The 19,161-nt window shown below is 39.0% G+C and overlaps 1 protein-coding gene across 8 annotated transcripts in view; it reads left to right on the forward strand.

The window, feature by feature from the left end:
• LOC148879545 (ERAD-associated E3 ubiquitin-protein ligase HRD1B-like) overlaps nucleotides 1–19,161 on the forward strand; it is a 36,024-nt gene that overhangs the window by 16,030 nt on the left and 833 nt on the right. For all 8 annotated transcript variants that reach the window (XM_088961113.1, XM_088961110.1, XM_088961112.1 and 5 more), the window contains 3 exons: nucleotides 39–247; nucleotides 466–619; nucleotides 10,154–10,436. In XM_088961113.1, coding sequence (XP_088817239.1) covers nucleotides 39–247; nucleotides 466–619; nucleotides 10,154–10,436 — 646 coding nt within the window. The remainder of the gene's footprint in view (nucleotides 1–38; nucleotides 248–465; nucleotides 620–10,153; nucleotides 10,437–19,161) is intronic.

Below are 19,161 nucleotides of genomic sequence, written 5' to 3' on the forward strand. Positions count from 1 at the left end.
ACGTTAAGCATTGTAAAATAATTGTGATGGATATGCAGGAGTGATGCAACCTGCATTATTTGTCGTGAGGAGATGATAACAGCAAAGAAGCTCATCTGTGGCCACCTTTTTCATGTGCATTGCCTTCGATCATGGTTGGAGCGGCAACAGACTTGTCCAACATGCAGAGCATTAGTTGTTCCACCTGAGAATGTGACCTCCACAGCTGGAGGGCAACAGGGAATACACACTGAGGTTCATCAACAAGGTAAGCTTTTTATATTCACTTTACTGGCTTGATTTCTTTGTCATACTTCTAATGACGTTGGGTTGTTCCATTACTATTTCTTCTTAACTGTGGCGGTTAATGGATAGATGGATGAGTTGATCATTTCTAGTTTTTAGTATTTAGGGATTAACAAATCAAATACTAGAAATGGATCCAACTTTCTTTCTAACAGCTTTACTTCTTTCCACTTTGACCAGAAACAGGAGCTGCTGGTACATCATCTCAGGGTTCAGCAGATGGTGTAGTGGATGATAACCTGAGGCAGCATTATGCTAGACTCCAAGCTGCTACTGCAGCTGCTTCAATCTATGAGAAATCTTATGTATATCCTTCTTCAAATGCTTTTGCTTGGTATGTTATATGTGTTATCATGGTCCTTTTTTTTAGTATGTGTGATTGCTATCAGTTAAACTTTAATGCTTATGAGTAAAAAATGATTTATGTACACTAAGTAGAAGCACACCTTACGTTTAGGCTAGTGGTTCTATCTAGAACTTCCCTTCCCTAATTACAAGTAGTTCATTTTTTTTATCAGTAAATATGTGTTTTATTAAAATTCAGATTGTAAGCGTTTTATACAATTTGATGATGGGACTGTTGATCCCTTTTCCTCACTCTATTCATCCCTCATTACAGTGTAGCCCAAAATAATGGCTGTCTCAATGCCCCTTGTTTTGCTAATCCATCAGCTAGCCCATTTGCACTTCTTCGGACCCATTTAAATTCAGCCCCAACCTCCTTGTCAATCTTCTCCACTTACCTAATCACATGTTTAAACGTCCATGGGGTGTGGCTGCTATTTGTTGCCCATGAAATTACTACTTCTGAATCCCCTTTCACTTCAACATGTTTGCATCCTAGTTGTTTGGCTAGCTTTAACCCTTGTAGTAATGCCAATAGTTCAGCCTTCAGCGAGTTTCTATTGCCAATCGGCCCTGAGAACATACCCAATATCCTCTTGTCAGGGTTTCTTAATACTCCTCTTATTCCTGAGATGCCTGGGTTTCCATATGAGCAAGGTTCAAAGTATCGATACAATATGAGTTTCGGCCGTATCGTATCGACACTTAGAAACGGCCGAAACTCTATTTTTTTTTAGTTTTTTTTCAAATTTTGGTTTCTTGGGAAGCTGTAGCATGCTTTTTATTATTAAAAAAATTGGGGGTCCAAAACACTTGGAAACAGGCGTTTTGGACCGTATCGTTTTCAAAAGATACGATACAATATGCCCGATACGGGGCATATCATATCGTTACTTTGAACCATGCATATGAGCACCCGTCAAAATTCAGCTTTACTTTATTGCCTTCAGGTGGTTTCCACTCCGGCCTTACTTTATCTCTTACTCTCGAAGATTGTGCTACTTCGAACCATGTTCTTAGAATATCTGTGACTGAGAAGACTTGAAAGCAGTCCAAGAGTTTTACCCAATGGGCTACTTTCACCTCGATATTATCAATCACTTCCTCTACTGTTCTACTTTTTTCTAAGAAAATTCTGTTGTTTCTCTCTTCCCATATTACCCAACAAATTGCTGCCTTTGTTGCTTTCCACATTACCATCCCTCATTTCTTTCTCTGTCTCAAGAAATCATGGTTGAAGAGTCCTGCCACATCTTTAGGGGGAGCCCACCTGCAGCCAAAGAGAGTACAAAAGAAATCCCAAATTCGATACACAAAAGAACAGGATATCATTAAATGAGAAAGGGTCTCACCACTTTCCTTATACAGTGAACACACATGAGGAGAAAGGCACATATATGGCCTTCTTTGCTGCAACATATCACAAGTATTTACCTTACCAAGGAATACTTCCCAACAGAAAGCTTGGATCTTCGGGGGAATAGGCTTGCACCAGATTTCTTTCACAGGGAAGGTCCCACCTAGAGGGTTGGGGGAAGCAAGTACTTTGAAGAAAGAGGAGCAAGAAAAGAGGCCGTCTGGAGAGCCTACCCAGATTCTTGAGTCTTCCAACGAAGTGTCCAGGTGGATCTGCCCTAAGAGGTTCAGCAAGCAGGTTAAGGATTCACACTTATTCTCCCTTAGTAATTACAAATAGTTCTTTTACAACCATCACCAAAACAATTTAGCCATATTGTCAGTGAATTTATTTGCTAACCTGTGAACTAGGGGTTCAACTTGGGCAAACTTGGATTGAGCATTTGTTAAAAGTTGAATGGGCTCAGGCTTGATGCTGTCTAAATTCTTCTTCAAACAGGGTACCTGTGTTGCAAGTCGAAAAGGACTTGGGTGGAAGTAATAAGAAATGATTTAAGCATCTATAATTTAATGATGGATATGGCACTGAACAAATGGAATGATGAAACAAGATTCATGTAGTTAACCCCATATTGTTGGGACAAGGCTTGGATGATGATGACAATGATGGTCGGTACCCTAGTTGCACCCGTACTTCAAACCCTAGGTTGATCGCTTGCTGTTAAGATTTTATCGTTTTTTTGAAAGGTGGTATTTGTGTTAAAGATAGGGAGGGAGAGGAACACTTGCTGCTATACAAAATGTTAGTCAGAGCTATCAGCTGAATCAAGAATAATACTATACCACTGATTCTATAAATGAATACTTTAAAACAAAAAACTCCATGTAAGCTCTTGATCAGAAAGTCATTTGATATTTGATTTTTTCCTTTCATCTGCTCAATGGCCTGACTTGTCTCTAAAGATTCTGTTGTTTCTTTCTTGCCATAAGCACCTGCTGATTGCTCCTGTAATTATTCTTCAGAAGATAATACCTTTTCTGCTAAGACCTGTCATTGGCCACACCACCAACTGAGCCTGCAAGTCTTTTGGAGTTACCCATTGCACACCAAACAGCTTTGGACAGTGCGACTAACAGCTTTGAGCAACCTTACATTGAATTAGCAAATGGGAAGCAGTCTCTAGATGGCTCATGCACAGGCTGCATCTGTTTGCCAACTGAACACCCCTACTATGCAGCTTGTCAAGGATAAGGATTCTATCCAGCACTGTGCTCACAGGAAAAAAAGATCACCCTGGATGTACCTTAGATCTCCAGATCCATCTCCACTCCACCTTCTCCCTTTCATCCTGCCAAAGATTAATAAAGCATGATTTTACTATGAAGCTTTCTTTCTGGCCCACCCTCCAGCGACTTTGATCTTCCTGCTCACCATTGGGCTGGGCTTTATTAATGGCTTCCATGAACGAAGCTGGCTCCTGTAACTCCCGATCATGGATGTTTCTTCTCAGTGTTGGGGTGCACACGATCTCCCTGCATTTGAAAGTAGCCACTGACCTTATCCTTCTCTTGGATTGTGATGCCAAACAGAGTTAGGGATGCTTCACACAGAGGGCCCCGACCACACCTAGTGTCCCTTCAAAAAAGGATATCATGGCCATTGCCTGGTCTGAAATGAATGTGTTTGGCGTAGCCATCAACTCATCCTTGGTCTTTTAAGATGTTAGCAACCCAGTTGCTATTTGAAAAAAAAAATGTTGATGGCTTGCTGGCTCATTTATGTAGTGAATATCATTATTGTGTTGGGAAATTTATCTAGGACTGGATGTATCCTAGTAGAAAAGTTTGGACAACCTGTTTTGATATAAAAGCTGTTAAAGAAAGAAGAAAAGAAAGAGAAGAAAAGGTTTCAGCTGAGAAAAAGAGAGAAGAGAGAAGAGAATGGGAGAAGCTCCGAATTAGGTCTGGCCGCCCTTTTCATTAGATTATATACTCATAAATAAAAGAGAGTACAAAGACAAGTATGCCCTTAGTAAGTTGGCTACTTGTGAGAACTTAAAAACACTCTTACCTTGAAACATAAACTAATGGGCCTAAGGCCCAATAACTCCCTAACTATGCTATGTAAATAAAAAACGTTAAATCAGCCCAAAACTCAACTATTCTCAATAGGATTTTTTTCAAGAATGTTGGGACATTATAAAGAATGGTCTTATATTTGAAGAGTCCTACAAGAGAGGGATTATTAACTTTGAAGCAAATGATACTTTTGTGCCTCTCATTCCAAAGAGACACGGTGTGAATCATCCAAAGGACTTTTAGACCCATAATCCTTGTGGGAAGTCTCTACAAAGCAATTACAGGTCCTGTCCCTTAGAATCAAGATGGTCTTCTTTTTCCATAATCTTACAAAACCAAGGTGCCTTTGTTTAAGGCTGACAAGTAATTGATCAAATCCTTATTGCCAATAAATGCCTCCAAGACTTCAAGAGAAGAGGTAAGGAGGGGATGAGATTTATGGGATCTAGTATTGAATGAATGTGGGCTTAGAATGCATTGGAGCAATTGGATAAAAGGGTGTCTCAAATCTTCTCAAATCTTGCCACTAGATTTTAATGAATGGTTCTACCAAGGATCTATTTCCGGCTAAGAAAGGACTCAGGAAGTGTGACCCTTTATCTCCTTTCTTGTTCACCTTGGTGGCTAAGTTCTTGGTGGTCTCATCTCTTGATCTAATAGTTGTGGTTTGATTAAAGGCTTAGAGTGGGTTATGAATGGTTGTTTTTTCTTGTTTGCAATTTCTGGATGATATTATCATCTGTTGTGACTTGTGAGGATATTAGTCTTTATCAGTTGCATAACCTTCAAATCCTTGTGATTTGTGAGTTGTTTTGAACTTATCTCCAATTTAGGAGTCAACCTTGGGAAAAGCTGTTTGGTAGTGATAAACTTGAGTAAGGTTGAGGTTGAGTACTATGCTAACATTTTGGGTTGTCTTATTTCTGAGTGGCTTTTGAATTATCTTGGGCTATCTTTGGGAGGAAACCCAAGGTTGATTAACTTTTGGAACCCTGTCCTGGAGAAATTTATGAAGAAATTGGCTTCTTGGAAAAAGAACTATGTCTCTTTGGAAGGCAACATAACATTTATAAAACTCATCTTTGCAAATATTCTTGAGTATTTTTTATTTATCTTAAAAATTCCAGTCAAGGTGGCAAAAAGGTTGGAGAAAATAATGAGGGATTTCTTATGGGAGCTAGGAGAGTTGAAAAAGGATCATTTGATTAGTTGGAGCACTGTGAGCAAAAGCAAAGAGTGGGGAGTGGGGGGTGGGGGGGAGCTCACATCGTCTGTCCCTAGGGGACAAAAAATTTTCTGTCCCCACCAAGGGAATGCTGCCACACTGCCTTATTTTTGAAACTCTAATTTAACAGAGTCTGGACTTAAACGGCAGTCTGGACTCTGAAAAAATATTAAATTTTATTAACCCGCCTAATTCTCTTCCCTTTCGTACCTCTCATGAACTCCTCTTTTCTTCTACCCTCCTCACCGCCACTACAACCAGTTGCCGCCTAATTCTCTTCCTCCTCTCCTTTCACCGATCTCTCCTCCTCTCTCTCTCTCCCATTCTTCTTTCTTCTCCATCGAGTATTAGGGTTTTCTTTCTTTGAGATCCATCAGCAACCAGTTGGCCGGTTAGGAGCTATACCACTTTCTGGCGTGAAACTACTGCAACCAACTTTCATGTTCTATCTTTTTTGTCTTCCAGAGCTCGAGGACCCTTGGAGTTCAAATCCATGTGTCCTGTTGCAAACCCTAACTCTAGTTCATCCCTCTGCCCTTTCTACTTAGGGAGCAAGCACCATTGCGTGCCAGAGATCTTCATTGAAACTCCGATTCATTCTTACTTTTGGTAGGGTCTCTTGCCTAGTGGGGTTGGTGATGTTAGCTTTATTCTGGATTTCATTTTCTTAGTTATGAATTGATGGATTACATCTGTGCACCTACCGATTAGATGAAAAGAAGGTAACCACTAAACCCTTTCGCATGTTTTCATGCGTGTGGGCATGGGACATCTGTTTAGTGAAAGTTTCATCTTCAGAATTCCCTGTAATAGTGAATGTTTCATAAATAAATATTAAAACGACCTTCTAGGAGAGTTCACAATAAATACTAAAAATTGATTCATATCTTATATGGAAAAAACAGTGTTTGTGGTGGTTATTTGGAGTTTATTGTTTATTAAATCTCATTATCATTGATAAGGACCAAAATTCTGGTTCAGGGCTTAGGGCTCTTTGACCATAAATCTGAACTCTGAAGTAGGGTTGCTCTACTGATAATCTTAAGTCTAAAGCAGAGCAGGAGGAAGAGATACGGCCGAGGGGCTGCAGTGTTTGTAATGGCGATGAGGGAAGAAGAAAAGAAAAGTTTATGAGAGATATAGAAGGGAGGACACTTGAGCGGGTTAATAAAATTTAGTGTTTTTTAGAATCCAGACTGCTGTTAACTCTAGACGCCGTGAAATTTGAGTTTCAAAAATAAAAGGTGGCATGGCAACATTTCATTGGCGGGGACAGACGATGTGAGCTCGGGGGGGGGGGTTAAGGTTAGACAAACTGAACCTTAGAAACCTTTCCTTGTTTGGTAAATGGTTTTGGTGGTTTCCTCTGGACACAAACAAATTATGGTGTGTTATATCTTGTTGGTGGTTTCCTTTTATTATCACAACTCATTTATTTGTTTTTAGTTATGAGCCTGTTATTAGTGGGCTGGGCTGTAATTTTTAAGTTGTTATAAGGTGTTGTAACTGCTGCCGCCTTAGTAGGGGCAGATTTGTAATTGGACTGTTATTATTAAAAAGTAAAAGGAATAGTGTATCACATTGAACCCCACCATCTGTTTCTCTCAAATCCTCTCCTCTCTCTTCCTTCTTCTCTTTTCTATTCTTCTTCTGCTGATGCTGAAACTCATTTGTCCACTCACAGTTATCTAGTTTCTATAATCCGAACCTGTTTAACTGATTGATAACTGTATGTGGTGACCAAAAGCATCCACAGAATCTCAAAAAATGGTTGAGAGGCTGGATTTGCCTCTATAACAACATTTGACTCTCTTTGGAAATCCATTTTTAATATCTTACTTTGTTTTTGTTCCACACAATAATTGGTATATCCTTTGGGGATAAAGGAAAAATCTGGGAAGACCTTTGGGTGGGGGAAATCCCATTGAATGATAAATATCTAACCTTCCACTCCCACTGTGTCAATAGAAACAAAACAATTTAAGGTTGTGCCTCATTTTCTGTATCAGGGATTTCTTGGGATCTTGGGTTGAGAAGTGGGTTAAGGTGAGGAGAAGCATCACTTGCCTCAGACCTTATTCAGCTTCTTGGTGATGCCATTCTTGATCCATCAATGTGGTTCTCAAACTCAAATGGAATTTTTATATCTACATCTTTCTTTCATTTGTTTTCCAGGTCTCATTCCCCCATTGTTTTTTGGCTAATGCTATCTTGAAAGGGTTGATTTCACTCAAAATTAAAGCGTTTTGTTGAGAGGTGGTTCATTCTAAAATCAATAATTTGTGAAATGCTACATAGAGGAAGACAGGATTGTTTTTTCCCTCCATATTTGCTTTCTATGTGGAGCAAGTGGTGAAACTACTTCCCATTTGCCTTTTACCTCCTGCATTTGGGAGTATATTTTCTCACTGTTTGGTTGATTTTGGGGGGGGGTGGCTCTAGATGGTGTGGGCAGAATGTTTGAAGAATCTTTGATCATGCTTCCAATAAGGAGAGGAAAACTGCTATGGAGATGTTCTAGATCAGTAGTAATTTGGACAGTATGGGAAGAAAGGAATGTAAAAGTATTCAAGGAACAAGTTCATTCTAAGGAGGCCTTAGAAAATATTGTGATTAGAGTGGTTTATTGGGTTAAAACATTGCCAATATTTGTACCATTCTCAATGGAAGACATTGTGAGAGGTTAGAATAATATAACTAACTCAACATTAGTAAAGAGAACAATTGCTCGGTTTTGGTGGTCTCCCAGGTTGAATAAACTGAAACTGAATTTTGATGGGTGTAGTATGGAAAATCCTTGAAGATAGGCATTTGTGAGGTGATTAGAGATGGGTATGGGATTAGTAAATACCATACTCAGGTATGATAGATCAAGGAGACTCTCTAAGAGCAGAATTAATAGCATTACATTTAGGCTTAAAGCTTGTTAGCCCTTCAAATTTCATAGATATTATGGTGGAAGGCGACACATCATAGATGACAAGGCATCGCCTAGGCAACTAAGTGCCTGCCTAGGTGGCAAAAATGACAAGGCGTCTTATATAATATCATTTATATTGCTGTATCTTATTAATATGTGTGTCAATACATTTTATTATATGCTATATATATCATTTATACTTTGTTTTAATGTTTTACTATTGGAATTTAAAAGATCAAAGGGTTTTGAGGAGAGAAAAAGAAAGAGGAAAGAGAGAATAGAAATATAAAGAGGTTCTTTTTTTTCTACTTTCTCTCTTTAATTAAATAAAACAGGAATTCCATCCTTGGTTTTTTCTATTTTACTTTGCATCTTAAATATTTATCTTATGAAGTTAATAACCTTCTTTAGCTGCTAATTGGTATGAAATTTCTCTATTAAGTATTATAGTAGTATTATTTTTGAAAATAATGAAATCAATGTATGAAAAAGATTTTTATCTTTTGGATGGATGATTTGCCACGTTTTTACAGGAAATTTAATGTTCTTAATAAAGAGAATTGCTATTTTTTCAATTAATATACATGCTGAATGGCATATAAAACTAGGGAACTAGCCAAAAGTTAGTTCTTTATATTATAAAATTCTTCATCTCTTAGGTGTCGCCTGGGTGGACTAGGCAACTAGGCGCCCCAGTGTCGCCCAAAATCATCTAGACACCTTGCAAACTATGTGGCACATGCATAACTCTGGACTGCTTATCATGTGACAATCCTGGCCCATTCAAATATAGAAATATGCTACGAGACATAAGAAAGATGGTGGAGGAACTAAGAGCTCAGGTTCAGCAGATACCAAGGGAGAGAACAAGTTGGCATATGCTATAGGCAAACAAGGGCTGAACAAAACTCAAGGGGTAACTACTAGCGGGCAAGCTTACCAGTCTGTATGGATAAAAGGGTGTATTGGGGTTGGTAGCAGGGGTTGCCAGGTTGCATAAGGGTGCTTGGAACAATATTTGTATAATAAACACATTATTTCCCATAAATCAATAATGTTACCGATCAAAAAAAAATATATATCAGCACTGTTTCATGTATTGTGCCCCAAATTAGGATTAGTATTGCATTCCGTGTGGTTGTTGTTGATACATTAACTAAGATAATGAAAACAAGTTTGGAGTTATCTTTTTATATAAATAAATAACTGAAACAATATTTAAAATGATAGTATTAACATAAACTGCCTTACACAATACTAACAAGTCCTATTTCTTTAATTAATTATAGCCTATTAAGTGGGATAATTCAATATACATGTTTTCTATGTGAATCATACTAATATTTTAATCTATTGTTGTTGTGGATCTGTGGGTCAGTTTGAAGGTTATATTCCATTGTCTGTTTAGGTTGGTTGCTCAAAAGGATGAAATGATCTGTTTATATTGGCCATTGAATGATTTGTGTAGGATTAACTAACTTCTCATTCAAATTTGAGTATAGATTGCTTTGCTGATTCCTTATTTGGCTTTAAACAAGTAGCTTGCCTTGAGAATGTTTCATGGATTAAGGTGCAGCTACTTGTAACTTTTGCTTTTATGGATAAAGTGGTGTCTTATGCTGAGTTGTGTTTATCAAAGTATCCCATGTTTTTTTGGTCCCTGGGGCACTGCCAAAACCTGAATTGCATCGAAATGAATACCCAAAGTTCCGAAAAGTCCAGATTACTCTCGATCCAACATTTACATGTATTGTTTTGTTTCATTAGACCTGACTGGGGATTTCTCATCTTGTTTCCTAGACATAGAATTTGGTTTTTTGTCCTTGTTTTATAGATTCTTGGGACTTTCATTACATAGAAGTGTGGCAATGTTTCACGTTATATGTTGTGAAAAGATATTACAGGACTCATGAAACCATTTTTTCTTTTCTGCTTACAAACAGGTACCCTGGATATTCTTTACTTCCCCCGACGTATATGCCTTCGGCAAACTCCTGTACCATGGACTCAACTGGAGATAGAACTGCTTCTGGGGAACTGCAACAACAACAATTTGCAACCCCTGGTGGACAGTCAAATTTCACATATCCTCAGGTTCCACACTACCCATTCATCCCTTTCCAGGCGATTAGTACTAATTTTACAGGGCAGAGACTGGGAACTGATGTAAATGTAGAAGGTTGTCATCTGGAAGCTAGAGAAAGATTTATTCAGCACCAGATTGAGGTACACTGTTCCAGTGATCTATTGGCATTCTTGATCTCCCTTTCTGGTTCTGTTAAAAGTTGTGATTGATATTCTTGGTTCTTCTTTCTAAGTGCTTACAATTATGACTAAATCCCAAGATTCTGTTGGATCAGAATGGGTGTCATATGGCTTGTGCAGTGATGCAAAAATGATGCTTGTGTCTGTAATGTTCTCTTTGAAGCATGGACTCTTTAGTTACTGATTGTTTGGATTATCATATTCATGCTTGTATTCCCAATGGCCAAGGATCAGAAACTGAAACTCTAGGCGGGAAATTACACTTAATCTACTGCATCAAGAACTACACTGATTATGATTCTACTTATGCTACTCTCTTCTAGTATTTCTGAGGTTTTCTATAACTTTTTTTTTTTGAAACAGGTAAAGTATTTTATTGCATTAATATATGAGGAAAACATAACATCAGCCAATGTACAATGAGATCCTGTACAATGGGAATATACAAGGTTTGAAAACATGTGGTTATGCAAAGAAGTGGTGGAATGAGTGGAGGACTTGCCCCCTTTGGATTTAAAAACATGTGGTTACTCCATCCAGGGTTTACCAGTAGAGTAGGGGAGTGGTGGAATGAGTGTAACCCCTTGGTGGAATGGGAGGGGATGAGATTTCATAAGAAATTACAATTCCTGAAAACAAAGATTGAGGAGTGGAATATTTTGGAGTTTGGGAGGATAGAAGAAAGAAAGAGAGATTTGGTGGACCAACTTGAAAGCCTCGACTCTAAAGAAGAAAGGGGAAAACTTGGAGAGGAAGACAATGAATTAAGAAGGGGCTTGAGAAGCCTATTAGAGGATTGCCTTCATAAGGAAGAGATTAGTCGGAGGCAAAAATCTAGGTGTAAATGGTTGCAAGAGGGAGACATGAACACCAAGTACTTTCATTCTCTAGCAGATGGAAGAAAAAGGAGAAATTTCATTTCCAAATTGGTGGTGGATGGAATTGAGTTATCTTAACAAGAGGAGATAGCCAGAGTATGTGTGGAACATTTTAAATCCATTCTAAGAAGGCCTGTAAATGGAAGGGTGTGGGTTGAAGGTCTGGACTGGGCAGATGTAGGGGAGGGGATAATAGGAGGAGTTTGGAAAGGAACTTTGACTTGGAGGAGATTAAGGAGGCTGTGTTTTCTATGGACAAAACAAAAGCTCTAGGACCAGATGGGTTCACAATGGCTTTTTATCAGGATTGTTGGGACATTTTGAAAGATGACCTTCTCATGGTTTTTGAGGAATTTCATAGGACATGAATTGTTAATTTGGGGGGTGAATTCCACTTTTGTAGCTTTGATTCCCCAAAAGAAAGAAGCTTTGCATCGAAGAGATTTCAGAACAATCAGTTTGGTAAATAGTCTGTACAAGATTATTGCAAAGGTGTTATCCTTGAGGCTGAAGCGAGTATTGCTAGACATAATTGAACAAAATCAAGGTGCCTTTGTAAGTGGAAGACAAATCATAGATCAAATCCTCATTGTCGATGAGAGTGTGGAGGATTTCAAGAAGGATAAAAAGAAGGGAGTGGTGTGTAAGCTGGATTTGGAGAAGGCTTATGACATGGTGGATTGGGAATTCTTAAGGAAATTTATGATCAAAATGGGATTTGGGGCTAGCTGGTGCAAATGGATCATGGGCTGTGTTCGGAATTGTCATTATTCAGTGCTACTGAATAGGACAGTGGTAGATTTCTTCCCAGCCATTAGGGGTATAAGACAGGGAGACCCCTTATCTCCTTTTTTGTTTTTACTGGTTGCTAATGTTTTGGGGAAGTTGATCCACAGGGTAGGGTTTGGGGCTTGGGAACATTGGGATAAGGAATTCGGCCCTTCTGGGGAAATGGTTGTGGAGGTTCCCTCTGGAGCCGGAGAAGCTATGGGCTAGAATAGTGGCAAGCATACATGGGCTGGAGCAAGATGGATGGATGCTGGAATCAGAGCAAGGGCCACAAGCACTTCACCTTGGAAAGCCATTCATGATTTGTTTCCAGTCTTCTCCCCTCATGGCAGGTATGATTTGAATTCAGGTAATTCCATAAAATTCTAGGAACATATTCGGGTGGGGAATGTTCCTCTTAAGGAACAGTTTCCTTCTTTGTATGCTCTTTCTGAATTTAAAAATGAGCCAGTTTCTTCTTTTATCACCTCTTCTTCTTCCAGTTCGGGGTTTGGGTGGAACTTGGGTCTGAGGAGGGCTGTGAGGGATTCAAACGTTGATAGTATTTCAAGCCTCTTTGAACTTCTTGATAATGTTTTCTTGGACCCTTCTAAGGTGGACTCTAGAATTTGGACCCCTACCTCCACAGGCTCTTTTTCTTGCGCTTCCTTCTTCAAAGTCCTTTTCTAGTCCACCGGTCCTGCAACCTCCCCTTTCCCGGTTAGTGAGGTTTTTTGCAGACAAATTCCTCCTAGGGTTGGTAGTTTTTGTTGGGAAGCCTATTTGGAAAGATTCAACACTGGGGATTTGCTCCAAAAGAAGAGACCCAATACTTGTTTGTCACCTTATTGGTGTGTGCTTTGCAAAGCGGACAGGGAGACTGGTTTTCACTTACTGGTGTCTTGCCAATTTGCAAAGTCAATATGGAAGTGGGCTTTTTCTCTCTTTGGGTGTAGGTGGAACCCTCCATCAAACTTGCAGAGCCTATTTTCCCCTTCCTTTTTCAGGTGGCACATGAAAAGGGGAAGGACTATGTGGAGAGGTCTGAGGGCTGCAGTATGCTGGACATTATGGGAAGAAAGAAATACTAGGATCTTCTTTGAAAATGAGAGGGGCTGAAGAATTGAGGGCTGTGATCCACATAAGGGCAGTACAGTGGCTGAAATCACTAGAACTATTTATAGATTACACAGTGGAAGACATGTTGAGAAAGTGGGGCGAGATTGCAAACTGCACTCAGGTCAAACCAATAATAAGGGTGTCCTGGACTCCCCCACCTGCTGGCTTCTTAAAGTTAAATTTTGATGGGAGTTGTAGGGGGGATCCGGACAATCTGGGATTGGAGGTGTTTTTAGGGATGAGAACGGGGTCATTTATGCCCTGTTCTCAGGCCCAATTGGTGTGGGGGATTCCCTCAGAGCTGAGATCTTGGCAGTTATGAAAGGAGTTCAGAAAGCCAAGGAGATGAATGTCAGGAAACTCATAATTGAATGGGACTCAGAGGTGGTGATAGGGTGGCTGATTAAAGATGACTGCGGTTTATGGAACTACAGAAATGAGAAGAGGAAATTCAGGTGGCTGGTGCGGGAGATGGAAATCAGGATGAGTTGGGTTAAGAGATCAGCTAACTCTTTAGCTGATGGATTAGCTAAACAAGGGATAGAAAGGGAGGCAATATTTTGGGCTAAGCTGTAACTTAATTGTTTCTTTTTCTCTTTTTCTCTCTTTGGAGGGTTTAAATTGTTTTCGGAAGATAAGAGTTCTTGTCTTCCTTGCTGTAAATATTTTGATATTTCAATGAATTGAATGAATCTGTTTTATATATATATATATATATATATATATATACAAAAAATGTCAACAAAAGATAGGTCCAGCTTGCAAAAAAGAGAAAAGCTGGGCACCCCTGTATGTCCTTTGTACACTTAAACAAGAATACAAAGTACCTACAACCTTTCTTTTTACTGAAACCATATCAGAAAAATTGTTGTAAAAAAATCGGCTATTCCTTACCTTCCAGATGGCCCATTGGATGGAAGATGGGAAGATCCTCCAAAGCAATTTGCCCTTAGTGTTCAGTGCTCTTGAGGGACCACCGTTGCAGAAGTTGAAGATCTGATTCAGATAAGCAAGACTGAACCCCAAAACAGGAGAAAGCCTTTTTCTCACAGATGGGAAGAAAAACTGCAATGAAGGAAAAGATGGAGGAGGATTCAGGAGTTCCATTGCACAGGGGCATAGGATGTTCGTAAGAAGCATCCCCTTTCTAAGCAGCCGATCAGTGGTTAGACATTTACCCAACACTGCAGTCCAAACCAGGAAGGAAACCTTGGAAGGAGCATGGGAATTCCAGATCAAGGTCCAAGGGAAATCATTGTCCTCACACGACATCAGTCTGTTGTAGGACTGAGAGGAAAACTTGCCTGTGGAGCTCCATGACCAGATTCTTTTATCTTCAGATAGAGGATTAGGCTAGGTGCTTAGAACTAGACATAACAACTCAGTCAAAGGGCTGATTTCCCAATCATTGGGATTTCTTCGAAAGGTGGGACCCCAAACAACCTCCCCATTCAGAGTCAAAGCAGTTTTCAACACAGCATCTTTATCAAGTGCAATCTCAACAGAAGGAAATCTTTAGACACTTCATCGACAAAGTCAAAAACTCTCCCTGTGTTTTTGGGATGCATCCAGGAGTCTCCTGTCAGAGATGGTCAATAATGGAGAACATGAAGTTTTAACTTTTAATATACCCAAGACACCCTTGAGTAATTTCTGTTTGGTCTCTATTTAGTCCACCCCTCCTAAGACTTCAGATAGCTGGGACCAACATCGGGTAATGGCCTTATTAGAAATTCCAAAATGCCATTAAGGTTCGATAAAGGAATCTGTCAGCAATCCATGCAATGTAGCAAATAACTATACACTATTAATGCACACCTGCCTCAGGGGTATTGGTCATTGTAAGCAAGACCAAAATGTATCTGAAGTGAAATGCATATGGTCTAGACATGCACAGTGGCCAATGCCATTATTAGGCTTGAATAGTTTTGACACAAATGCAATCCATTGAAATAAGGTGTATCACTACTATGAGAAAATTGTAAATTCCACTTGTCTCGAAGTGAACTCCAAGCATTTATGGAGGTAGGTAGAAGCCGCTTCTGTTCCTTTTTGAATCTTGTTCAAGAAAGCACAATTTGAGCTATTCTCTGGTACAACCTTGACCCAGCCTTATGCCCAACATCCCCAACCCTTTTTTCCCAAGGAATCTTGACAAAACAAAGTAGAAAGAGGATCATTTGGTTAAGTATGAAGTAGTGTTAGAAGCAAAAATCAAGGAGGGTTGGTATAAGGAATGTATGAAAGAAGAGCATGGCCTTATTAGGAAAATGGTTGTGGTTGTCGAGACTACCTGAGAGGGACATGTTATAGCACAAATGGTGGTTAGCATTCATTGGCTGATGGACAATTGATGGGTTGCTGTCTTATCTGCTAGAGCTATATGAGCCTCTCCTTAGAAGACAAGTCATAGTATCCTACTGGTCTTCCTCAATTGTATCAAATATGATATTTGATCTAGTATTATTATCAGCTTTTGGGAACATGCTTGGGCAGGGGAATGTCCTTTAAAAGATCAATTTCCCACCTTATTCTCACTATCCAGTATCCACTCTCAAAGGGACCTACTTCTAAGTTTGCTGTCCCTCTTTTTCACTCAATGGTTTTGATTGGAAATTGGAATTTAGGCTTTAAAAGGGGTATTAGGGATTTAGAACTTCCTAGTGTATTTAGTCTTCTACATGTTCTAGAAGGGGAGTTCCTAGATCCTCTTCAGTTTAATGGTCGTATTTGGACTTCTAATACCTTGGGTTCCTTTTCATGCGCTTCTTTCTTCAAGGTCTTATATTCTCCCCCCTTCCTTTTGTGGCCATTCCCTGTGAAAGAGGTTTGGAGCTGGCCAATCCTTCTTAAAATTGGTGCATTTTGTTGGGAGGTTTTCCATGAGAAAATTAATACTTTTGATTTGATGCAGAAGAGGAGGCCTAATTATAGCTTATTCCTTAATTGGTGTATTCTTTGCAAAGCTAATGGTGGGACTTGCTAATCTTTTGTCCATTTGTATTTGGAAATGGTTTTTTTCTTCATTTGGGTGTAAGTGGACGCTTACATCAAGCATGACTAGCTTGTTCTATCATCAACCTTTGTTTGGTGAAAGAAAATGGGAAGAATCATGTATGCACCAGGGTAGCACTCATTTTGACAATTTAGGAAGAGGGGAATGCAAGAATCTTTAGGCTATGTTTGGTTTGAATGAAGGGAAAGGAAGAGAAAGATAGGAAAACCTGTGCAAACCTTGTATAGGTTTATCTACCTTTCCTTTCTCTACCTTTTCTTTCAAACCAAACAGAGCATTAAGGAACTGGAGAGAAGGAAGCAATAATTGAATGCATTATAGTTAGGGTGGCCATGGCTCATTGGATCAAATCATTGGAAGCCTTTTCTTTCAATAGATGATATAATTGGAAAGTGGAATTTGTAGGAACATCTTCAAGAAAAATTGTCTCACAACAATTGGGTGCCACTGGAAAGGAGATTCATAAGGCTTAACTTCAATGACAGCAGTATGGGGAACTGAGGCCTGAGGGCCTTCAGGGGTGGGAGGTTTTCTTAGGAATGAAGAGGGTCATGCTGTTATGTTTTCGGGCCTGATTTTTTTTTTATCAGTAAGCATGTATTTTATTAAATTTCAGATTGTAAACAGTTTATACAACTTGGTGATGGGACTGTTGATCCCTTCAATCACTGTATTTTATCCCTCATTACAGTGCAGCCCAAAATAGTTGCTGTCTCAATGCCCCTTGTTTTGCTAAAGCATCAGCTAGCCCATTTGCACTTCTTCGGACCCATTTAAATTCAGTCTCAACCTCCTTTGCAATCTTTTCCACTTCCCTAATCGCTTATTTAAACGTCCACGGGGTATGGCTACTGTTTTCTGCCCAGGAAATTACTACTTTTGAGTCCCTTCCACCTCAATATGCCTGTATCCTAACTTTTTGGTTAACTTTAACCCTTGCAGTAATGCCAAAAGCTCAGCCTTCAGTGAGTTTCCGGTGTCAATCGGTCCTGAAAACAGACCCAATATCCTCCTTTCAGAATTTCTGAATACTCCTACTCCTGAAATGCCCGGATTTCCAAAGGAGCTCCCATCAAAATTTCAGGCCTGATTTGTTAGGATATTCTCTAAGGGTAGAGATGATGGCTGTTTTGGAGGGTGTGCAGCGGGCAAGATACATGAAGCTGAGTGGATAAATCATTAAAGGTGACCATGGTTCAAGTATTGATATGTATTGGTTTTTGAGATAGGTGATATGCTATATAAAAGAATTAGTGACATCTGTTACTTTTAAATAATAATAACAGGTATGTGTTAACGATGACAAAAGGGGTGTGAAGTGAAAATAATGGGTAGAGAATTGGTATCTTTAATGGCTTGAAACTGAAATTTTCAGTACTGAGCGTATTGATTCTTTGAACCATGAAGGTGGTTCAAAGGTTGTGATAGGGTGGTTGTTGAATAACAAGACATCTATGTGGACGTATAAAAATGATATCAAGAATTGTATCGCTGATTAACAACACTCAGGTAAAAATCCAATGGGTACGAGTTCTGCTGACTACATGGCAGATGCATTAGCAAAACAAGGGGTGGTTAGGAATCAATTATTTCAGGCTCAAGTGTAAGGCAAATGTAAGGGGAGAGGTAGAAGTGACTATCCTCCATAAAGGGTGTATGTAAACTTTGTACATTACTACATTGTACTGTTCATAAGTTGTTCAGTTGGAGGAAAACTGACTTTTGGGCTAGAGAATTTGGATATGGATCGAATGCCTTCTCCATTAACTTCTTGACTGTTAGTTAAATACAAGGAACCCATGGAGAACATGATTAATTAACTTAAAACTCCTACCTTTCTCAACTACTATATGATTCAATACAAGAAACCTATGAAAAAATAATATATATATATATATATATATATATATATATATATATATATATATATATATTCTAAAACCCAGATAAGATTCTTGAAATTAAAAAAATTCTGAAAACCCATGTAGTTAATTTTAAAAAGAGCGACTTGAAAATTTCCATTTTCCTATTTAGTTAAGATACTACAGAGAAACTACTGAAACCCATTTTAGATTTTGACTGGAACATAAGTGGGGTGAGGAGATGTAGAAAAGGATGTTTTGGAAGAAGAAATAAGGATTTGATTTCTGATTATTCATCTTTTCCCTTTCTCCTTCATTGTCCTTGTCCTCTTCTGAAGCTGGAGTCGCTTCTTGCCTGGATTGCATGCTTAGCCCTTGACTTGACAAGATCAAAGAATGTGGCATGGCAAAAAACATTTGCACATCCTTTTTTGCATCTGTTTGTTCGTAACTATGATTTGCATCCTAATTGATACAGAAATTTGCCCTCATTTGTCTTATTTGCACTCACTGGCTGTGCAAATATAGCATGCAAGAAACTGATGCAAAATTTGCACCACCTTTCTCCTACCTCAGTTGTCTCACATAAAGCGGGGACCACATCATCTTGCTTCCTACATCACTCCCACAAATAATTCTCCTACCTCCATTCTCTTTCATATAAACTATGAATTGGGGACTACTTAATTTTACTTTTCACAAACAAATAAGATGGTCAAATCTGAAGCAAAAGCAAATCAGAACTTATTCTCTACCTGTTTGCACTCCCATACATTTACACCATTGCAAATGAGATTCATACTGAATGGACTTAAGCATCTAGAATGAAATTCACACTCCCATACATTTACACCATAATTTAACGCATCTAGAGTGGACTTAGTTATGTAGTAAAACTTCAATTCATTAGTAACCCCCCGGTTCCTTCACTCCATGTAAACTCTAAACAACCTGCAACATAGTCAATTTTAACCTACCACCTATGAGCTATGATGATTTTGTTCTGTATATTTCTTTCATAGGGAGATTCTTGGTATTTGGAA

Source organism: Nelumbo lutea, chromosome 1 (genome assembly GCF_056320005.1).
Source record: "Nelumbo lutea isolate HS-2025 chromosome 1, American lotus-T2T, whole genome shotgun sequence".
Classification (NCBI taxonomy): Eukaryota; Viridiplantae; Streptophyta; class Magnoliopsida; order Proteales; family Nelumbonaceae; genus Nelumbo; species Nelumbo lutea.